At 34.6% G+C, this 20545-nt stretch overlaps 1 protein-coding gene across 2 annotated transcripts in view; it reads left to right on the forward strand.

Moving 5' to 3' along the window:
• The window catches only part of Map3k2 (mitogen-activated protein kinase kinase kinase 2), an 80794-nt gene that overhangs the window by 50663 nt on the left and 9586 nt on the right, over positions 1–20545 (forward strand). For both annotated transcript variants that reach the window (XM_027936779.2, XM_071619261.1), the window contains 9 exons: positions 5249–5379; positions 6214–6293; positions 8272–8339; positions 8506–8598; positions 9288–9494; positions 12908–13056; positions 13420–13551; positions 17945–18074; positions 19782–19959. In XM_027936779.2, coding sequence (XP_027792580.1) covers positions 5249–5379; positions 6214–6293; positions 8272–8339; positions 8506–8598; positions 9288–9494; positions 12908–13056; positions 13420–13551; positions 17945–18074; positions 19782–19959 — 1168 coding nt within the window. The remainder of the gene's footprint in view (positions 1–5248; positions 5380–6213; positions 6294–8271; positions 8340–8505; positions 8599–9287; positions 9495–12907; positions 13057–13419; positions 13552–17944; positions 18075–19781; positions 19960–20545) is intronic.

Below are 20545 nucleotides of genomic sequence, written 5' to 3' on the forward strand. Positions count from 1 at the left end.
AGTGAAGGGTGCTTGAGGACCATAGGTTGTTACAGCCTCTTTTAGCTGCTTCACTGTTTTGAAATTTAAAACTTGGTAAAATCGCTGCCCTCCTGCCTCAAATACAGGGCATGTTAATATTTGAGATCTTGTCTCAGGATCCCAACTATCAACTGCGGGGGTTGGGGACCTCCCAGCATATGGAGGTGGCCTTGTTAGTTGGACACTTACGTCCTCTGGTGATAGAAAGGTGTTAGTAGCAGTCTCCTGTAGAGGTGGTGCTGTTGGTTGGACACTTACACCCTCTGGTGATAGAAAGGTGTTAGTAGCAGTCTCCTGTTGTAACTTTCCCCCTGATGGCCTTTTCTGTTTTACACTTTCTTTCTCTGTCTGACTAGCTTGAGAGGCCTCTTTTACTTGAATCTTTTCCTCTGTCTAACTTGAGAGACCTTCTCTTTTACTTGAATCATTATGTCTTCTCCTTCCTCTACCATTGTCTGAACTGAAGGCTTTGGACTAAGCAAACAAGATATGAACGTCCACAATGGCAATGTGCCAACTGGCAGAGTCCCTGGGCTTTTCTTTTCTATTCTTTTTAAATCTTCACCATGATGGTTCCATTGTGATATATTTAACAACTCCTCCTTAAAAAGCCATGGGCTACATTTTTGTATTGTATCAACGTATGCCCTGATTGTTCTTGATTTTACTGAGATGCCTCCTTCCTCTAACAATTTACTTAACACTCTTTCAGTTTGTTTTTTTACTAATTTCTGATCCCTTATTTCTACTATAATACAACCCAACAAGATGACGCCAAACAAAACTGAGACAGAATGAAATAAAAAGGGAACAACAAAAAGTCATTATAGCCTTTCTATCCTCCTGACATGTGCATCCGTCCTTTCTCCCTATCTGTTCCTCAGACGTAAATAGTTTTTCCTCAGATGTGAGCGGTTTTTCTTCCGTCTCACTCATCTCCGGGGACAGGCAACTTAAAACAAAAGTGAAGCAAAATAAAAGAGGAATCTTAAAATGGCTACCCATCCTCTCGCCCTGCCCTCAGGGGCGAGCAGTTTCACTTACCCTCAGTCGCTCCCCATACGGGCCACCAAATGCCGCAGTCTGGCTGGGCACAATCAGGAGCCACTTGTCAAAAGAAAACTAACTTTATTTTTAGAACCACACACGCCAAACAAAACAGCCTCTCAGGAAAAACCCTCTGAGCCTCAACTGCCACCACCGGCTTTCCACAAGCCTCTCTCTCCCACACAAGCTTCTCTCCACCTCCCACAATCCTCCTGCTCTTGAGGCCGATTGGCTGGGTCACGTGGGCGGAGCCAAAAAAGTCCCCCAATGAGCAGCTCCGTGGTCTGAAAGGGCAGGGAAACTTGCTCTTGTTCATTAATGTCTCTACATAATTTAATATATGTGTTTAAATCTTCATGTTTCCATGGTCTAATGATATCTCTGCAATGGACAAACTGTTTAGTTTAAACAGCCCTCAGATGTGTTTTTTCTTTTTGGTACTGGGGTTTGAACCCAGGGGCACTTAACCACTGAGCCACACCCCCAGTGCTTTTTTTTTTATTTAAAGATAGTGTCTTACTGAGTTGCTAAGTACCTCACTAAGTTGCTGAGGCCAGCATTGGACTCACCATTCTCTTGCCTTAGCCTCCTGAGCTGCTGGGATTACAGGCATGTACCACCAAGCCTGGTGGCAGGTGTGCTCTTAACTCTTCAGTTCTATGTGTTGTCTTCAGTTTGTACAAAGTGTTGATAATGTGCATTTTTTAAAAAAAGATAAAAGCATTTCATTATTCAAAACTACTGATATGTGGTCATTAAGGATAGCATGAGATTATGTATTTGAAGGGCAAAAGTAGACGAGGACAAAAGGACAAATAGGGAGGAAACAGAAGAGTGGGACAAAGCAAAAGATTTGATTAGGATACCCCATTTACAATAGCCTCAAAAAAAAAAAAATACTTGGGATACCTCTTTCATTAAAGATGTGAAAGATCTATACAATGAAAACTAGAGAACCCTAAAGAAAGAAATCAAAGAAAACCTTAGAAGATGGAAAGATCTACCTTGCCCTTGGATAGGCAGAATTAATATTATCAAAATTACCATACTACCAAAAGCACTATGCAGATTTAATGCAATTCTGATCAAAATCCCAATGGCATTTCTCATAGAAATAGAAAACACATTCATGAAATTCATCTGGAAAAATAAGAGACCCAGAATAGCTAAAGCAATCCTTAGCAGGAAGAGTGAAGCAGGTGGCGTCACTATACCAGACATTAAACTATACTGCAGAGCAATAGTAACAAAAACAGCATGATATTGGCACCAAAACAGACTGGTAGACCAGTAGTACAGAATTGAGGACACAAGAGACTGACCCACACAATTACAATTATCTTATATTAGACAAAGGCACCAAAAACATACATTGGAGAAAAGATAGCCTATTCAACAAATGGTGCTGGGAAAACTGGAAATCCATATGCAACAAAATGAAATTAAACCCCTATCTCTCACCATGCACAAAACTTAACTCAAAGTGGATCAAGACCTAGGAATTAAACCAGAAACTCTGTGTTTAATAGAAGAAAAAGTAGTCCCTAATCTTCATCATGTGGGATTAGGCCCCAACTTCCTTAATAAGACTCCCATAGCATAAGAATTAAAACTAAGAATCAATAAGTGGGATGGACTCAAACTAAAAAGTTTCTTCTCAGCAAAAGAAACAATCAGTGAGGTGAAAATAGACAGCAAATCTTTACCCCTCACACATCATGTAGAGCACTAATCTCTAGGGTATATAAAGAACTCAGAAAGCTAAGCACCAAATGAAACAAATAACCCAATCAATAAATGGGCCAAGGACCTGAACAGACACTTCTTAGAAGAGGATATACAATCAATCAATAAATATATGAAAAAATGCTCATCATCTCTAGCAATTAGAGAAATGCAAATTAAAACTACTCTAAGGTATCATCTCACTCCAGCCAGAATGGCAGCTATTATGAAGACAAACAATAAGTGTTGACAAGGATATGGGAAAAAGGCACACTTATACATTGCTGGTGGGACTGCAAATTGGTGCAGCTAATACGGAAAACAGTATGGAGATTCTTTGGAAAATTGGGAATGGAGCCACCATTTGACCCAGCTATCCCTCTCCTCGGTCTATACCCAAAGGACTTAAAAACAGCATACTACAGGGACACAGCCACATCAATGTTTATAGCAGCACAATTCATAATAACTAAACTGTGGGAACCAACCTAGATTCCCTTCAGTAGATAAATGGATTAAAAAAAATGTGACATATATATACAATGGAATTTGATGCATTAAGCTGATGTTTTAAATTCCTTTTAGATTAAAATTGTACTGAATACCTCTGTCTTATTCTACCAATAAATATTTTTGTTGTTTGACCTTAGTGCTGGCATTAAGGGGAAAAAAAAATCAGAAATTGACTAGAATTACCAATAGTGCATTAGCATGCCCATTACTAACAGAGGTTAAGAAAAATGGGCTACCAAGAAAGGAGATGGAGTGCTGGGTGCAGTGGCACACACCTGTAATCCCAGTAGCTTGGGAGACTGAGGCAGGAGAATCCGGAGTTCAAAGCCTACTTCAGCAAAAGCGAGGCACTAAGCAATTCACTGAGACCCTGTCTCTAAATAAAATACAAAATAGGGCTCAGGATGTGGCTCCATGGCTAAGTGCCCCTGAGTTCAGTCCCCAGTACCTACCCCCTAAAAAAGAGGAATTTTCATAGTCTCTTTTCTCCCTATTTCCTTTTAGTAGTAGAATATATCAGTCTTTTATAACCAGTGGTATGTGGAAGAATAAAAATATTAGGGTTCAATTTGTTCCTTTGGCTATTAGTTAACAGAGCCTCAATCAACCCTGACTCAGATTGAGCCCCTAAACATTTTACAGATAAGTGTGAATTTGGTAATTATCTTGCTCTCTTTCTCACTAACAAGTGCTGGCATATACTTAAAATGACCTGTTTACACAAAGATAAAGCTTTTTTGCTAGTTTAATTTCAAAAAATTATAAGGTGAGGGAGAAATTATATTCATAAACATAGCATTATTTCCAAAGAACCACATTAAAATAAGATGGATTTTTATCTGATAAGAATTGTGATTAATTAAAGGACTATCTTAAATGGAAGCCAGATTTCTCCATTTTTCTAAACTACAAAGAAATTTAAATTCCAGGAATATGGTTTGCCACACAGACTTAATTTTACGTGCCCAGAAATATAGTCCAGGATTCCAAATTTAAAATACCCTAATAGGGACTAAATGACTTAAGAAGTAATCTCACTTAAGGTATCTAAAGATAAGAGGAATGGAAAGAATATCATGGAGACAAATGTGGATAGAATTCATTTGTCATGAATTATTTTATCACCACAACATTTTTGCAAAAAGGAGAATTAGTCCCATGTTTACAAACTAGGAATAGGTGATGATCTTGTAACTTTCCCAATGACACTCAGCTGGTAAATAACTTGAACCAAGATTAAACTAAGGTCTGACTCCATGCTTTCACTACATTATGATGCTTTCTACAAGTTATGTAAAAAGTTTACAAATATGAATTATCTGCAATAAATTCAAAAGTGGTGGTATTTATCTAAAATTCCATCTGGCTGGGGTTATGGCTCAGTGGTAGAGTGCTCACCTAGCATGCTTGAGGCACTGAGTTTGATCCTCAGCACTACATAAATGTAAAATAAAGATCCTGTGAAAAAAAATTCTATGATATATCATCAAATATAATGTAGTTGTCAACAGTCAGAAGAGCACCTGATAAGTATAAATGGATATCACAGTGAAGTTAATAATTAAAGTAGGGTGGGAGTTTAGAATGGTTGTAAGAATATCTGAAGTTTTACAAACATGAATGTTCTGATAAATGTTAATAAACACTGGGTTTAATTTGCTTAAATTATTTTGATATAGTTCAGAAATACAGACTATTTAGTATTTTTTGGTACTGGGAATTGAACCCAGGGATACTTTGCCACTGAGCTATATCTTCAACTCTTAATTTTTTGAGATGGGGGTCTCACTAAGTTGCTAAGGCTGGCCTTAAACTTGTGATCCTCTTGCCTCAGCCTCCCAAGTTGTCAAGGTTACAGGCATATGCCCAATTAGCCTATTTAGTTATACTCCAATTTTTTTCTTTCTGATATTTATAAATCACATAATTTTCTTCCTTTCAGGTCCCACTAATAGAGATAGAAGCTCTCCTCCCCCAGGATACATTCCAGATGAATTACACCAGGTAGCCCGGAATGGGTCATTCACTAGTATCAACAGTGAAGGAGAATTCATTCCAGAGAGCATGGACCAAGTAAGCTGAAGTCAGATGTTATTTTTCATTTTATTTAAAGGGATATTGGTAAAAGTCAGTGTGATTTGGCAAGTATCTGAGTGTGTGTGTGTGTTGTGTGTGTGTGTATTTTCTCTTCTCCAATCCTGTATCTTTCTTAAGTGAACAAAATCATTTAAAAAAACAGGAAACTGCACATTAACTTGTATGTGCCTTTATGTATTGAAGTATACAGAAAACTGCTGAAAGGCTACCTTTCTTAATATTGCTTACCCATAAATGAATGAATGAATGCATTTGTTTTTAATCACAGGGATAACTAGCATTCAGATTTTTTATATTAACACTTGAAAGAACAAAATTACAAATATTTAACTTTATGAAACTGAGGTTTGTGAACTTTTCATAACTTTTCAAAAATAATTCAGTATTAAAATGTTTTTATAGAGTTGCTATTATTTCCTTAACATTGGATGATCACACTACTGCAGTAGTAGTCACTGTGTAATTAGTCTCAATTAGGGTGGGGCCATCATTCAGTTTTCAGTAAGTAAAATTATATGAAACATTTTAGCTTTAATTATTTTAAAGGACTATTAGGGAACTTTGAAGTAAGCCTACCTGTGCAAGACATTTAGAAATGAATAACTCCGGAGAGTGACTGCTATTGGGTATGGTTTCTTTTGAAGGTAATGAAAGTGTTCAAAAATTGTGGTAAGGGTTGCACAGCTGTCCGTATATCAAGAGCCATAGAATTATGCCCTTTAAATGAGTTAGTTTTATCTCAATAAAACATTTTTTAAAGACTTTTGGTTTTATCAGATTGAATCATGATGGAACTCTTTATTTTCCTAGATGCTGGATCCATTATCTTTAAGCAGCCCTGAAAATTCTGGCTCAGGAAGTTGTCCATCACTTGATAGTCCTTTGGATGGGTAATGTCAATTGTAGTTTTGTTTTTTAATACATATGAGTAATATACACATATATACAGCATGTAGAATTATCAATAACTCTTTGTACTACATTTATGGGAATATAGTTAATTGATATTTGTTCTTACTGATGGTGAATGAAATTCTTCATAGTGCAGATAAATCCCTTAACCTCATGGAACTCAGTGTTATTGGCTAAAATGATATCTGATGATACTGTTTTAAGTGTTTCTGCTTGCCAAAGATGTGTTTGAAGCCAAATGCAAACTTAGAATTTATGTGTGCTTATTTTTAAAAACTGTACTTATGAAACATCATATTTTTTTAATTGATTTTATTTTTTAAATACATGACATCAGAATGCATTACAATTCTTATTACACATATAGAGCACAGTTTTTCATATCTTTGTATATAGAGTATGTTCACGCCAATTCATGCCTTTATACGTGTACTTTTTTTTGCATTACAATTCTTATTACACATATATACCACAATTTTCCATATCTCTGTTTGTATATAAAGTATGTTGACCCCCAATTCAAGTTTTCATACATGTACTTTGAATAATGATGTCCATCACATTCCACCATCCTTGCTAATCCCCTGCCCCCTTCTTTCCCTACCACCCCTCTTTCCTATCTAGAATTCATCTAATCCTCCCTTTCCTATCTAGAATTCATCTAATCCTCCCTTACTCCTCCTCCCTACCCCACTCTGAGTCAGCCTCCTTATATCAGAGAAAACATTTGGCATTTGTTTTCTGGGGATTGGCTAACTTCACTTAGCATTATCTTCTCCAGCCTCATCCATTTACTTGCAAATGCCATGATTTTACTCTCTTTTAATGCTGAGTCAAATTCAATTGTGTTTATATGCCTCATTTTTTAAATCCATTCATCCACTGAAGGGCATCTAGGTTGGCTCCACAGTTCAGCTATTGTGAATTGTGCTGCTATAAATATTGATGTGGCTATGTCCCTGTAGTATGCTGTTTTTAAGTCCTTTGGGTATAGACCGAGAAGAGGGATAGTTGAGTCAAATGGTGGTTCCATTCCCAGATTTCCAAGTAATCTCCATACTGCTTTCCATATTGGCTGCAGTAATTTGCAGTCCTTCCAAGTAATCTCCATATTGCTTTCCATATTGGCTGCAGTAATTTGCAGTCCTACCAGCAATGTATGAGCGTACCTTTTTCTCCACATCTTCACCAAATTTAATATATTTGGTTTTGGAGATTTCTTGAGTTGCTTCCCTGTTAGGATTATGTTCATCCTGGCACCAGAAATAACTTAAATTCTTTGTAATTGTGGCTTAGTATGTTGGTTGACATTTTAAAAATTCAAATACTTTTTGTGTAATACAGGGATGTGAGCAGGATCAAGTAGCAACTGTGAATTTTTTGTTATAAATGTGCACTCTTCTGATTGTAATTGGACATTGTTCTTGGTAGTCATACTGTATCACACAGTCAGTATTAAAATCTTCACTTATTTAATCCCTAGAATTGCTTTATGAATTTTTTTATTTGGTTTTAGGGATCAATTGTCTATCTACATGAAACTCTTGTCTGTGTCAGTGTCTGCCTGAAGATAGACATTTACGAAAGTTAGGGAAGTAGTAATTAGAAAACTATATAGTGAATACTATTTGGAATGTACTCTCCTGAATGCTTACATATGTGTGTGTGTGTGTGTGTGTGTATTTGACGAGTTTGAAATTATTTCTTTTATACAGATGCAAAAATGATCTTGGTTATACAGAGCTTGGCCTGATAGGTGTTTCTAGATAACTATGATTCCAAAATGCATCATTCTTACCACTATATAGGTTAATTTTAAAAGCCGTATGCAATATACATTTTTCCTATATGTATCAAATAAGTGTTTGTAAAGACCCACAAACACACAGATATGGCTTAAATATTTTTTACATTTTATTTTAATATTTAATTTAATGTGACATTTTCTGTTTATAGAGAAAGCTATCCAAAATCACGAATGCCCAGGGCACAGAGCTACCCAGATAATCATCAGGAGTTTTCAGGTTAGACTATATGAATTCTAAATATTTAAATATTTATGTTACAGTAATGTTTTAGCGGGGGAGGAGAGAGGGAAGATTTTTGAAAAATCAAAAATTTTGTCCGTATACTTTTCATCATTAGAAACACTTGACTTTTTTGTGATGTAGCTTTCTTATGTCTTCACAGACTATGATAACCCTATCTTTGAGAAGTATGGAAAAGGAGGAACATATCCAAGAAGGTATCATGTTTCATATCATCATCAAGAATATAATGATGGTAAGTTTCTGGCAGTTAGATCATAACACTTTGGAAAAATCTCAGATATAAAAGTAAATAGAAAATGTTAGGAAAAATTTCATTTTTGTAATATAAAAATTGTTTTTGAATCAGTTTTCTGGTTTTAAAAAAAGCCTTTTTAAGGAAATTGGGTCATAACTAAAACTGTAGTTACATTTTAGTATTGTTTCTAAAATGTAATAATACTTATCTTTCTTTCTTTTAAAAGGAGTAATTTGACAAATTCCACAATTTAAAATATAGAATTATAATATATAATAAAATATGGGGGAAAAGGAATAATTATAAAATGATTAATTAGAAAATTATTCCTTGATGATAAAATTCATACATGTATTGTCCATTTTAGGGGAAAAACTACCTATAAACTTTTTAGTTTTTGTTTTGTATTTTAAAATCATTGGAAATGAGAATAAATTATTTTTTTATCCAAAAATGAAGGGCTTCTATTTTGTAGTTTATTTTGTGTGTGTGCATGTATGTACATAAGTTACTATTTGAATTTATGTTTAGATCCTAGTTTTTTTTTAACCCCACAATTATTGCCATTTCAGTTCTTTAGCCTAGTTACCAGAAAAATGTCTGTTTCCTACCATATAAATTTTAAATACTTTAAAACTAAATCATATTAACGAAAGGAATAAGTTAATTTTGTTTTCATTTTGTAGGTCGAAAAACTTTTCCAAGAGCTAGAAGAACCCAGGGGACCAGCTTCAGATCTCCTGTGAGTTTCAGTCCTACTGATCACTCCTTAAGTACTAGTAGTGGAAGCAGCATCTTTACCCCAGAGTATGATGATAGTCGAATAAGAAGAAGGGGAAGTGACATAGACAATCCTACTTTGACTGTAATGGACATCAGCCCACCCAGCCGTTGTAAGTAACAAAAATTGTCATAGTGAAATGTATAGCAGAACCTTGCAGAATTTTATAATATTAACAGGAATAAATACCAAATGAGTATTCATGGTAAGACAAGACTTTTCAAAAGAGATCATACTTGCATTTTGTGCTTAAAAAAAAAAGAGATCATAATGGGAGTTTCTAAAAATGGCCAGAATGTCTGGTGTAATAATGGTATTATTGCTGATTACTCTTGTTAATTCTGTCCTTCATTTTTATTAGAAAAAAATGTTATCAGCTATTCAATTTGTCATCTGTGTCATTCCATGTATCCTTGTCAAATTCCTAAAACTGAGATTTCAAACATGATCTCTAAGATATAGTCTAATGGGATAAATGGTATATAGAGAAATAAATATAGTATTGCATTTAATGTAGATCTAAGACCTGAGTAGAAATTCACTAGTTAATGAAGTGACATGTATTAAGAGGCCATGACAATTTGAAAATTGAGAGTAATTCATATTTGCTAATGTGGGAGATAGCTTACTTAAATCATAGGAATGGATTATAGTGGTAACTAAGGCTAGATTTTAAAGTATTTGGACTTTATCAAAGATTCATTCTTAAAGATATTTATTGCAGTAAAAATTGTATGCTATGAATTTCTCCCTATTATGCTAGTGTTGTCATACTTTAGTTTTTATGTCTATAACCCCACACTATGTTGTTTTTTTCTTTGCTTTAGACAGCTGTATTTAAAGTGATAAAAAATAAAAGAATATCCTTAATATCCTTTATATATATATATATATATATATATATATATATATATATATATATACCATCTGTTTATCTATTTCTATAAATCTTTGTTTATATAGATTTAAGATGCAGTCAAGTGTCAGATTCCTTTTTCCTAGAGAATTGCGTATAGCTGGGTGGCACACACCTGTAATCCCAACTATTTGGGAGGTTGAGGCAGGAGGATTTCAAATTCCAGGCCAGCCTGAGCAATATAGCAGAACCATGTCTCAAAATAAAAGAAGGGCTGGGGATTTAGCTTAGTGGTAGAATACTTGTCTAGCCTGTGTGAACCCTAAGTTCAATCCCCCCCCCAAAAAAAAAGAAGGAGGAGGAGAGGGAGGGAGATGATTTGCATTTAAACTTTCTTATAAAACAAGTCTGTTAGTAATAAATTCTTTTCAGCTTTTGTTTATAAAAGTCTTTTTCATTTTGAAATATTTTTGTTTTCCTGGGTATAGTGTTCTGGGCATTATTTTTGGTTTTTTAAAAAAAATTTCAGCACTTAAAAGTTATCTCTCCATTTTCTTCTTGTTTACATACTTTGTAAGGAAAAATCTGCTATAATCTTGTTTTTGTCATACTGTATACAGTGTGCTTCTCTATACATCAACTCTGCACCACGACCACCCCCATCCCTGTTACCTGTCCCCCTAGCAGCTGCTTTTAAGATTTTTCTTTTGGTTTCCAAAAGTTTGAATATGGTGTGTCTGGATATATTGGTATGAGATTCTCAACTAATATTCTTTCACTACAGTTTCCCTCAAAAATATTCTGATATTATCTCTTTAAATATTTCTTCTATTCCATTTTAAATTTTTCTTTATTCTACTACCTATGCAGTAGACTATTTGAGAGTGTCTTATACATCTTTGTGCACTTGGATTTACACACATTCTCTCTTAGTTTGAAAAATTTTTATTGATCTGTTTTCAGATTCATTGACTCATTCCTCAGCCCTGCTGAGTCTATTTATGATTCTTTTGAAGGATTTTTTTTTTAATTTCAAGCATTTTCATTTGACTCTTTTCTTCAGTTTTTATTTCTGTTGAAATTCTCTGCCTGTTGTTAGCTTTTTTTTTTAAATTAGAACCTTTAACACTGTAATCGTAGTTACTTTTAAATATCCTGTCTAAATCGCTTAAGTCTTGTATTAATTGATTTCTCTTTTGATTTTTTTTTTTTGGTTTGCTTTTTTGCATCTTATAACTTTACACTGAATGCCAGATAATGAAGACTGAGGTAAATATAATTTATGCCTGGAAATAGACACAACTATTCTGCCTAGGCAATTACTGTGGGGGATTGATTGGTCTAGTCAGCTGGGTTTAGATTTGGTGGTTGCTGGTATTTCTATTTACCACTGACTTCAAATTCCTCTAGAATTACCTTGTATTGGTTTTCTAGAGGGATTTTCTCAATGGTGATGCTCCACTCTCAGCTTTTGGCCTTCCTTTTCAGAGAGAGAAGATCTATCTGTGCTCTCACTCCTCCCTCAGCAGTACATGATGCTATTTATTAGCATATTATAGGAGAGGCAGAATAGAGGGCTGAGAGCTGTCCCATGCAGATTCCGTCTTAGGCAGGCTCTAGTTCTGCAGTTCTCAGAGATGGGTTTTCTCCATGATGGTTTCCAGCCCCTCCTCAGGGATAAGCCCCCACCCTTTTTTTCTTATTCTCCTCATCTGTGGGTGATGTTTCTTGCCTCCCTTTCTTCCAACAGTTTAAGGTTTTTACGTCTTAGGGGAGAAGAGCTGAAGAGAGTAACAACAGTGCTCATTTTATTCTTCAGGTCTTAACTTACAAAAGGAGGCTTTCTCTGGTCTCTTGCTCCTATGAGTGCATGGAGATTGTCTATGGAAAAGTCTGAAACCACTTTATGTCAGGATCTTGCTAGTGTTTGGTATTCTCATGTAGCCCATGCTTGTTAAAAGTGGAACTGAGTTTTTCTTACCTGCCATTGTGGATCTTTCTGCCCCTCCACAAGTGTGCCAGTGCTTGTGTTCCATCTCTCCTTGGAGGTGCTTATTTTTCCTCCAATTTCAGGCTGGAAAACATTCCAACAGGTTCAGTAAAGGTTATAATTTTGTAGATTACCCAGGATACTCTTGTTGTTAGGATGGAAACAGTGCTCCTTCCAGCTTTTGACATTGTAGGTAGAAGCTGATAAAGTAATTATAAATATTGCATTGATAAAAGTTAGAAATAATGAATCTTATAATCAGTGGCATCTTAGATTCAGTGAAAGATGCTGTAACATTTGTAATTGGGGGAAAAATCTTATTAGAAAAATAGGAGTTTTAGATATGAATCTTATTTGGATTTAGAATTTTTTTTTATTTTTATGTATTTACTTATTTATTTTTATATGGTGCTGAGGATCAAACTCAGTGCCTCACGCATGCAAGGCAAGCACTCTACCACTGAGCTACAGCCCCAGCCCAGGGTTTAGAATTCTTAAAAGAGAAAATATTTGAAAAATAGTGACCATAATGAATTTGGATACTCAAGATTTTTGCTTATATCCTAGCATGTTCAATGAAGGGAAGCACTATCCACAATACTCATTTAGTCCTTAACCAATCTTGTGCATCTAATTATCCCATTTTTAAGATAGTGTTCTTTTTTTTTTTTTTTTTAAGCACCTCGAGCACCTACCAACTGGAGATTGGGCAAGCTGCTTGGCCAAGGAGCCTTTGGCAGGGTCTACCTCTGTTATGATGTTGATACAGGAAGAGAATTGGCTGTTAAGCAAGTTCAGTTTGACCCTGATAGCCCTGAGACCAGCAAGGTAAAAATCACTGCACAAACTACTTTGTCACATTATAAGAAACATTTTTACTTAAAAAGGTAATATACAGAAGAATCTTTAGCTTTGCAAAAGATTTGCAAAACAATTAGATAAATTATATTTATCTACTTTGTACTGTGGATACTTCTTTTCTAGTATTTAAGTTGTCTTTCTAGTCTGATATAGTATTGCTTTAGCGTACTGTGAGGGACTTTTAAAGAAGCTACTGATTAGCCACTTTAAAGTGTTTGTTCCTTGGGAAATAAAAATTTCAGAATGTAATCACCTTGATAGGTCTTGAAGTTAGAATTTTTTTTGTTTCTACAGTATTGTAAAGACTTAACAGTGAATTTTGTCTTTTAGGAAGTAAATGCACTTGAGTGTGAAATTCAGTTGTTGAAAAACTTGCTGCATGAGCGAATTGTTCAGTATTATGGCTGTTTGAGGGATCCCCAGGAAAAAACACTTTCCATATTTATGGAATATATGCCAGGGGTAAGCTACTACTTTTTTTAAAAAGTAGACATTCTATTTAATAAAGTGTTAGTTGAGGAAAGAAAACAAAATTTTCATTATAACCTTAGTTAAGGACATTTTAGAAGAGTTTTAAATTAGAGCTGATTAATATTTTATTTTCTGTTTTTTTCATGAATCTTTGTATTTTTAAACTCATTAATGTTAAAATATTTGAGGTTGGTTACAGACATTATAGCAGTCCATCATATTTCTCTAAATGTCCTAAAAATATCCTTGTAGCCAGTTTATCCAAACCGGAACTAGAAATGTAATTGTTTCTGATTTCTAATCATACTCTTTCTTTCTCCTGAGTAATAAGTTAGCATCATAGTTGTACATAGTTGTACATTATATCTCTGAACTCTATTTTTTATCTATCATAGTCCATTTTTACATGATGTAGATTTGGTGAGACCAGGAGAGTTGTTCTTTTAACAGTCTCATCTCACAGATTTCTATAATTACACTCATGGATTCTGTTTAATTTGGTCCTTGTTTCTTTTTTTCCTGTGAACTTTAGGTTAGATCTAAACTCTTAAGTCAGATTCCATTTCATACTTTCTTAGCTCATATGTCATAGATGAAGCTATATACTTTATGTTGCATCCCATCAGGAGACATTCGATTTGTGGTTATTTTACCATAGAGATGCTAAGAGTGATTGCTAGATTTGATGACTGACATCCTGATTCCTACATTGTAAAGTTTTGTTTTTTCCTGCAAACCAGTGGCACATATGAATGTTCAGTTTCTTTCCAAACTTTTCCCTAATTTTTTTTTTTTTTTTTAAATTCTGGAGATTAAACCCAGGGCCTTGTTCATGCTGAAGCATGTACTCTACTGCTAAGTTAGAGTTACACCCCAGCCCCACACTTGTTTTTAACACTGATTCACAGGCATCCTAAAGTCAATAATTTCAATGGGAATTATAAAATGATATTTGTGACCTTTTGTCACAGATTGTTATTATTTGTATCTATAGAGGACATTTTAATATATGATTTTCAGAATGGTGGTTGATATATTCATTTAAAAATATGTATAGTCTAAAATTTTAGTGGGTGGCATATGCCAGAAAAAGGAGTTTGACTTATAGGTTTTTATGGAGGTAGTTGATTAAAATTGTATGTAGCAGGTATAGGTTGCAGTGTGAGCTTATGGATCAGTAAAACTGTGTGTGGATCAATACCTGATAGTAATATTCTTAACCAACCTTAGTGTAACATGAGCAACAATAGACTTTTTTCTTATCATAATGAATAACTAATTGTTCCTAGTGACACTGTTGCTACTCAGTGGTTATCTTTACTATTTCTGTTTTTAAAGATTTTATTTCCAGTGCAAGTGGACTTTAAAAAGTCCTCTTTGGGTTCTGGGAATGTGACTCAGTGGTAGAATGCTTACCTAGCAAGTATAATAAATCTTCCTTGGTAGCTGTGCTCATGTCAGTTATTCAAAAGGCAGAAGGATTGCTTGAATCTAGAAGTCTAAGGCAAAAACACACACACCCTCTTTGAAAAGCAAATTGAGGGTTATATTAAGAGCAATAAAAATATTGAAGACAGGACTGGGGATGTGGCTCAAGTGGTAGAACACTTGAGCCTGTCATGTGCGGGGTGCTGGGTTCGATCCTGAGCACCACATAAAAATAAAATAAAGATGTCGTGTCCACCGAAAACTGAAAAATAAATATTAAAAAATTCTCTCTCTCTCTCAAAATATATATATATATATATAGAAGGCATGATAATCTCATGGAAATTTTTCTTCAGTAGTAATCTGAAAGAAGGGGAAAGCTCTGTATATGTATTTTAGTATTATTTGATAGTGGGAAAAAAGGGGAGGTTTTAGTGACCACAATGGAAATAAATTACGATGACATTCTTTTGAGAATGTATGCTAAAAGTTAAAATTATGAAAATCATTATCATGAAGTTTGAGGAAATATTTTAATAAAAGGGAGGAAAATAATATAAAATACTTTTTAAATAATGATTACAGTATTTTAAATGTGTCTGTTTGAACAAAGAAGAAACTTAGAAAAATGTGATTATGGTAGATTTTTCTTATTCACATTTCTTTTACTGTCTGTGCAATAAATATTTATGTTAAATAGAAAATAATTATGAATAAATATGAATAGAAACTCATCATTGAAGGTAAGATTAATTCAAATGGTTAAAACTGATTTAACATCACAAGTATAGATATATAATCTTTATACATTTATTATATAATTATCTTTTTGAGAATGTAAACTTCCTTTCATTGAATTGTGAGAATATAATGAAAATAATGAAACCCATTTTAAGTACTTATTGTTTAAATATTAAGTTGAATTGGTATATGAGAAGTAATAGTTATGCATTTAGAAAGATTTCTTAAATTGAATATTATAATATTTCAAAACTTTTTATTTTTCAAATTGAATATAATTTCCCTTTATTTTTTTTCCTTCACAATCTTTTCTTATTTTATATATATATATATCAGAGTATTATAGTTGTACATAGTAGTTGTGTTCATTTTGACAATCATCGTATAACCTTAAGACTAAAACTAGGACTATTCAGGAAGGGAGAGCTGAGTGATCTTGTTTCTCATTAGCTACACTTGGTTTTGTAAGGGCAGCTATCTCCATCAAAGCATAGGTTGTCATTCCTTGAATTTGAAAAGCATGTTACTAAATTAATGATAGCTTATTGATAGTCTAAGTGAATTAAACATGTAACATATAATATAGCAAGACTATGGTAATAACTGAATTTATATATATTTCCTATACTTTCTTGAATTCCCAAGTGTGTGAAATGCTATATTTCTCTCATTAAATTTAATATGATGGGCTCCTTTGTAACCTAGAATCACAATGTCAAAATTGTCATTCCATTCTTCAGTTTTCCCAAATTTAGCTTTCCATTCCTTAGTTTGTATAGAACTGTATTCATACTTGGGACCATAACTTTTTTACATAAAAATTTTTTAGATACCTAAACTAGCTTTTGGCTTCTCTTCTCTTTCCACACTCCTTCCTCTCCTCAACCCTCCCCTCCCGACTCCCTTTCCCTCTTCTACACACACACACACACACACACACAGGTTTTTAGCTGGTACAGTTCTTCTCAATCTGTTCCAGTTGTACATGCTGCAGAAGTTAATTTTTTATAGTACACAGGTGTAAACAGACAACATTAATGGAGCTGTTAGCAGCCATAGACCACTGGTCCAGCTGCCCAGAGGATCATATCTCCATAACCCTATAAGTATTTTTCTACCTGTTGTCTAGAGTGTTTAGTTGTAGTTGAGATAAATACAGAATACTGTGTGTCACTACAAGTGGATACATAGTAAATCAACTGTGAACAAATGGGCCACAGTGGATTGCAGGTATGAATGGCAAACATTTCACATGTGTGTTTGGAGTTTGAGTGTGCAGAATTTCATACTGTCATCTCTGCAGGAATCACTCATGAGGAATGGAAACACCACATGACTAAATCTGTAAAATCCAAGGATCTATTTTGTATGGCAGAGTATATAATTTTCTAAAATTAAAGGAAAAACAGGAACATCAGGACATATTTTCTTATTTTTTAAAAAAATTTCCCTTGTAAAGCATTTATTTTTATTTATTAAAAGTCTTGATAAGTAACCATAATGTATACATTGGAATCACTTGGAAAGCTTTTTCAAAATTCAAATGCCTGTGTCTCACCTCAGGCTGATTCAGCATACTCGGAGAAAGACACCTCATCCTGGGCCTATAAAAACACATAAAAAGTTTGATATTCCCCTTTTATATACTCTGTTACGTTTTGAACTAGAGTGTTGAGTATATATAGTAAGAACTAGAAATTTAATTGGTTCTGATTTCTAATCATACTCTTTCTTTCTCCTGAGTAATAAGTTAGCAAATGTAATAAAACACTTTTTAAAAAACAGAATAAGAACAAAAAATGAATAAATAATATTCAAGTAGAACATAGATGAGCAAATAAGAAAAACAAAAGTATACTCAAGGCAAAAAAAAAAAGTGCAAGATGGATGTACTGGAGAACCTTTAAAAACCAAGTTGCAAAGAATAGGAGGTTGTTAAAACCAACATAGTCACAGAAATGAGGGCATCAGTTAAAACATAGTTTTAATAGCTTCTCTCAGCTATGGCATATACTCTTCCACAGTTAAAGTTGGGGAATGTAGGTGACTTTTATGTTAAATTGTGTGGCATATTATGTCTTTACTAACAATTCCTGCCCTCTCCAACTATAGCTTCCCAGTCATGAACTCTAGGACTCTCTTAAAAACAAAGATTTAATAGCAATTTTCATTTCAAACCGTACCATAGTTTTGTTGTTGTTTTCTTTTATCCTAGGGCTCAATTAAGGACCAATTAAAAGCATATGGAGCTCTTACTGAGAATGTGACTAGGAAATATACCCGTCAGATTCTGGAGGGTGTCCATTATTTGCACAGTAATATGATTGTCCATAGAGATATCAAAGGTAAGCAATGTGTTTTTTACCTTAAGTGCATAATTCTTGTTGAATCTGAATGAAATAATTGATATGTTGAAGATACTTAACATTTAAATTAATGTATCTGCCTCTAAAATACCACAGGGAAACAGTTCTCCTGCTTTTCTCACAGACTGTCAATATCCTTAAAACAGTCCTGATATTCAGGTCTCTACAAATGAGTAGCTCCACAGTGGGGATTCATAGAATCAATAAAGATCAAAATCACATAAGTGGCACCATGTCTCAGTTAATCCATATCAGGGGATCAATTCACTGACTAGGTTAAAACTCTTACAACCCAATCATTTCTCTTCTGAACCTTCTTGCATTGTCTCACACATGAACTTTTAGGGGACAGCTCACATCCAAACCGTAACAATGGGGAACATGGGACAGTTCTCCCTGCAGAATAATTCCAATTTAGGAATTATTTTATCGAATTCCTGGAGTGCAATTCTCTTCTCTTTGTAAACTGCACAAATGAATTTTTTAAAGATGACTATAATGTGGAGCTGGGTGTGGTGGCGACACATCTCTAATCCTAGTGGCTCAGGAGGCTGAGGCAGGAGGATCACAGGTTCAAAGCTGGCCTCAGCAACTTAGCGATGCTCTAAGCAACTTAGTGAAATCTTGTCTCAAAATTTAAAAAAGGACTGGAGATGTGACTCAGTGGTTAAGCACCATTGCCAAAACAAAAACCAGAATATGTACATACAGTATAGAATAGAGGAAGTGACCTTACACTGGAGAAGGCAACAAATACTGCCTCCAGCCAGGCAGTGTCAAAGGTAACATCAACAGTGATGTTGACAATATGCGCCTGTAATAGCTTGCTAGGGCTTCAGTTAGTACTTTACCTCTGGTCTTCTTCCACAGAACTCATAAACCCCAGTCTAATCATGAGAAGAACATGAGACAAATTGAGGGACATTCTACAAAAATCTCTATCAGTGCTTCTTAGAAATGTCAAGATGATCATAGAAATGGAAAAGTAAAATTAAGGCAAAAACCCAATATTAAGAAAAACTTTAGGGCTAGGGTTGTGGCTCAGTAGTAGAGTGCTTGCCTCGCAATGCAAGACCCTGGGTTCCATTCTCAGCACCACATAGAAATATATAAGTGAAATAAAGGTATTGTGTCCAACTACAACTAAAAAATTAAAAAAAAAACCCTGTAAAATACAGGTAACTAATATTTAAATAATGGATGAAAGTGCTAGAAGTTTGTGACTATAAAGTACCCTCAGTAAGTTCCTGAGGAGAAACTGACTTCTTGGGAAAATCATTTTCAACCATGCTCTTCTTCCTTTATGACAGAGAAACAGGGGCCAAGAGCCTCCTAGTGCTTTCCTGGTACTTCACTGAGCTTCACTCTTTAGCCTTTCCCTACTCCTTCTCTTCTTGTTCACCCTCCACCTCCGCCACTCTGCCACAGTTCTTTTGAGTGGGAGAACCTTCCTAGGTTCTGAAGCATAACACAGTTGATTAAAAATTCAGTGTTCACCCAGCAAATCCTTAATTAGCACCAACTGTGTAACTGGTAGTATGCCAGTTCATCATCGCCTCAGAAGATGAAAAGCAGCAATTTGGATAGATTGAAAAAATCCACTAAGTACTTCTCTGCCATTGTTCTTTTTACTATATTCAAGAATGCTAGTACAATTAATGAAGTGAGGTTCTCTCTTATTTTTAGGCGCAAATATACTGCGAGATTCAACAGGCAATGTCAAACTAGGTGATTTTGGGGCCAGCAAACGGCTTCAGACCATCTGTCTCTCTGGAACAGGAATGAAGTCTGTCACAGGTACACCATACTGGATGAGCCCTGAAGTCATCAGTGGAGAAGGCTATGGCAGAAAAGCAGATATCTGGTAGGTTTTGATGTGAGATTTGCCTGAAAACTTACCTTATGTGTATTTTCACTCAGAATTGAAAATACTGAGCCAGGTTTAAATTATTTATCTTTTGAACTAGGCTGTATGAATTGGAAGGATTAACATCATTTTAACTGTGTCTCATTGAGACTATACTTAACTAAATATTTAGAGTCCTGGAACCTGTATTCCCTTCTTTTTTAAAAAATATTTATTTTTTAGTTATAGTTGGACACCACATTTTTATTTTATTGATTTATTTTTATGTGGTTCTGAGGATCGAATCCAGGGCCTCGCACGTGCTAGGCAAGCACTCTACCGCTGGCTGAGCCACAACTCCAGCCCCCTATATTCCCTTCTGAGGAAGGATTTGTCTTAAGCAAAGTTCAGCATTAGATAGGTATCATTACCCTGAAGAAGTTTAAAAGTAATTAATTATTATCAATGTTCTTAATATTCACTTGATCTTTAATTGCTTAATAATTTATAAAACACAAAATGGCCATTTCCTACTTCCCACACAGAAAAAACTTTCATTGATGTTTATTGTAAGTACCCCAAGGCAAACAATTTCTTTTCTTTT

The sequence above is a fragment of the Marmota flaviventris genome, chromosome 11 (genome assembly GCF_047511675.1).
Source record: "Marmota flaviventris isolate mMarFla1 chromosome 11, mMarFla1.hap1, whole genome shotgun sequence".
NCBI lineage: Eukaryota > Metazoa > Chordata > Mammalia > Rodentia > Sciuridae > Marmota > Marmota flaviventris.